This window comes from Etheostoma spectabile, unplaced genomic scaffold (assembly GCF_008692095.1).
Source record: "Etheostoma spectabile isolate EspeVRDwgs_2016 unplaced genomic scaffold, UIUC_Espe_1.0 scaffold379, whole genome shotgun sequence".
Lineage (NCBI taxonomy): Eukaryota > Metazoa > Chordata > Actinopteri > Perciformes > Percidae > Etheostoma > Etheostoma spectabile.
The window spans coordinates 839096-842846 of record NW_022605596.1 but is presented as its reverse complement, the minus strand read 5'-3'; the positions used below and the strand labels follow the sequence as shown (position 1 = coordinate 842846).

Here is a 3751-nt window from a genome sequence, read left to right as displayed (position 1 = left end):
TTCAAGCCATTTATGTATATGCATACAGTTGCTCCCGAATGCACCTGCCTCCCCCCTCTTTTTTTTTCTCTGCACTACCTACATTGTACTTTTTTTTTAAATTTTTGACTTTTGATATTTTTGATATTTTATATTCCTGTCTCATATTTTTGTGTCAACACTGTAAAAGGATTGCTTCAATCTAATTGCACAGGTACTGTGTACTTGTGCATAATGACAATACAGACGTTCTCTATTCTCTATTGAGATTTCTCTTGCACAGCTACTAGAAGACTTACAACTTGCCGACAGGTTCTCACGTCACACTTACGCTGTCAAGCTCAGTTGGAGGCTGCGCAGTAACGCTCAGCCATCACCGGAAAAGAGCTCTAATAAACGGGAGCGTTGGTCACTTCTTAACTGTCTATGATGTGAACACGGTTTCCCTGGTCATGACTCGATAAAGGAACTTGTCCTGAGCGTAGACCGGACACATAACAGTTATGTTCTGAGGCGGGAGACGAGGTGAGCGTTAGCTGTTTTTAGCTAACTAGCTAGCTATCGATATGGTATTTGTAACCTCCCTAATGCAGAGAAATGTTAGTTGTCACACTGACAACTAAGAGTTTACACACTGTTAGTTAGCATGCAGCTGGCATACTTTCAGATGTGTGGGTGTAGTGGGTGTGTGTGTGTGTGTGTGTGTGTGTGTGTGTGTGTGTGTGTGTGTGTATAAATATATTACAGCCACAGAGTCAATAAAGAACATTGTAGCTTAACAATGGTATACCATTTAGATAAAAGTTGTCTAATAACCCTGTTGGCTAATGCAGCACTAACTTGAGCTGAAGTATGAGAAAAACGACGTGATGTCAGGGTGGTGCCCTGTTGTGTTGTTGTCAGGTCCGAGATGACTCAGGTGAGCCATCAGCAGTGGGGGGAGGCGGTCGGCCTGGGCCCTGTGGACCTGTGGGTCCTCCAGTCCTCCCAGGTCCGGGTGGAGGTTCTCACCCTGGGCGGTATCATTAGATCCGTGTGTTACAGAGGGAAGGATGGCCAGATGGAAGACGTAGTCCTGGGCTACGATCACCTGGAAGGTAGGAAGGGAAATCATTGTTTTCTTCCACGCAGGCTGCATGAAAAAATACTGAAAGTGAAGGAAATGTTTGGATTTCAGAATGTGATGATAATTTAAAGACGCTTTTTGGTTTGCAGAGTTTCACAGTGTTCAGTAACAGGCCATTTGCAGTCAGTGGTCAGAACATCCTTAACCCCCGTGTTGTCTTCCCACTGACCTGCAAAGTTTTGTTTTTCTGAGTCCAAATTTCAAATAAAAAACCTTTTTATCTACGATTTGGTTGCGTTTGTCAACATTTTTGTGTCTTTCCCTCGATGTTTTTGTCACTTTTTCAACAATTTGTCGACTTTTTCTGAGCCTTTTTGAAATTTAAAAAAATATTTTTTTTTTACATTTCTCTCTTTTTTTGTCACTTTGTTTTACATTTGTTCACATCACATCATTTGGCTTGATTGGTCAACCAAATTCAAACAAGCCACTGGGCGGGCTATATAACGTCCTAAAAGATGGGAAAGTTAAAAAAAAAAGCATGATAGGGACAACAGGCAGAGAAAAATGGGCAGAAGGAACCTTCTAGTAGCTCAGTCCGTAGAGAGTTGGGTTGGAAACCGGAGGGTCACTGGTTCAAGTCCCCGTATGGACCAAAAGTACGGAGCGTGGATTGGTGGCTGGAGAGATGCCACTTCACCTCCTGGGCACTGCCAGGTGCCGTTGAGCAAGGCACCGTACCCTCCCCCCCCCACCTGCTCAGGTCGCTGGTTCGGCTGGTGGCCCACTCACTCTGACATCTCTCCATTAGTGCATGTATAGATCCTGTGTGTGTGGTGTGTGTGTGTGTGTGTGTAGTTCAGGACTGTGTGTAAACTAACCAAGTGTGGACACAGAGTGGAAATTGTAATTTCACCATAGGGGATCAATAAACCGATTGAAATTAAATTAAAAATAGTCCTAGAGACTTAAAAGACTCAAATTCCTTGTGTCGAAATGTGGCTAGAGTGAGGTGGAGGTAGTGAAGAGGACTAACCTGTGTTGTGTTGTCAGGTTATGTGTCAGATAAGCGGTATCTGGGAGCTGTTGTGGGCCGCGTGGCCAACCGGATCGCACGGGGACGCTTTGTCTTGGAGGGAAAAGAGTACCAACTAGATATCAACAATGGACCCAATGCACTGCACGGAGGGCTGCGGGGCTTCAATAAGGTAAGACTCAGGGAATATGTGGTTGTGTTTTGTAGGAAGTTTCTAGTGATTTCTGTAGAACCTTTCTTTGGACTTGTTGCACATCGGGTTTCCCACACAGTATCAGGTACATGAGGGTATGTAATAAGAGTAGTAATATGACTAATATTAATTGCTTCAGAAACAAAGAACCCTATTTGCAACCTCCTTATTTTAACAACTCATTAGTAAAATGCACCAAAATGCAAAATCTGTTTATGTTTTGTAATGCGTTTCTGGAATCTAAAAAAACAAAATCGGATTTTTAAATAACCAAATATTCGTATTGACCTTAAACATCCTTAATGGGTCGGGCTCTATTTCAGTCTGGGACAAAGTACAAAACTAAAGTTTAATATTTGCCAGTTGCTATTGTACATATATTTTACAAGTGCCACAATGACATAATCCGCAACACACAGGCTTAATGGTTTTAAAAGCAGCAGTCTGCTCATTCAGGCTGAGGGCTAAACTGTACGCAGAATTGGCTAATTACTGTGAATTCAATTAACTGCTTCATCAACTAACACACACACACACACACAGAAAGACTCTACACCTAGAATACTGTATGAGGAGGACTGTGTGTCTTTGTGCCACACATCGAGCTGTGTGACTGAAGTCCTGTGGATTCTGTTAATCACGGGGCCAAAACAACCACTTTCATCATTGCACTGCCTTGGGGGGATTTAGTGCACGTTAAAGGTAATGATGTTTAAAATGGAGAGAAAAGGGACGGCATCGGCAGCTGACAGCAGAATTAGAAGTTTCCCTGCTGCCGGGGAGGCTGGTTTGACTTTAGGAACTAAAAGTAATAGCAGCTATCTAAGGGGTACTATCCCACTCTACAGTCCCAGTTTACACACAAACTAACTAAAATGAACTAAAATGCACACTAGCACCCGACTATACAGAACTTTTGAGACCAATAAATCCAGTGACGATGTATTTACTATATTACACATTAATTAGTTTTACTGCTAATGTATGAAATTACGTGAACACTCTAGATTCAAATGTGTTATTTACTTCTGCCTTTTGAAACAGAAATAACACAAAACATTTAGTTTTGAAAATGACTATATGACCGATCCTCTATCTTTTTTTCATTTAAATTCATCTGAAAAGATTAGAGACTAGAGGTGAATCAGTCCCACCATTAACACAGGTCACGTTGGCAACAACAGTGCTGTCCTTCTGAAGACGTTGGCCCTTTTTGGCCCTTTTTGGGCTAGAAACGGCCCTGCTAGCCACTGTGTCTAAAAGATGGAGGAGCTAGATGCAACTGTCACAGGGAGATGTGCAGCATGTTGCCAAGGAATAAATGCCAATTAGGGGTCTCTATGCAGCCTTTGGTCCCACAGGGATTGGAGAAGAGTAAGTCAGTAACATTCAGTGGAAACATCAGTCACATGTTTGAGCTGTCACACCGTTCTAACGCAGCGTTATTAGATTAGATAATACTTTATTCATCCCACAA

The 3751-nt window shown here is 42.4% G+C and overlaps 1 protein-coding gene across 1 annotated transcript in view; it reads left to right on the top strand.

Moving 5' to 3' along the window:
• The window catches only part of galm (galactose mutarotase), a 28631-nt gene that overhangs the window by 19835 nt on the left and 5045 nt on the right, over positions 1–3751 (top strand). Inside the window, exons 2-3 of the mRNA XM_032511509.1 lie at positions 883–1076; positions 2099–2253. Of these exons, the coding sequence (XP_032367400.1) occupies positions 890–1076; positions 2099–2253 (342 nt within the window). The 5' untranslated portion in view covers positions 883–889. The remainder of the gene's footprint in view (positions 1–882; positions 1077–2098; positions 2254–3751) is intronic.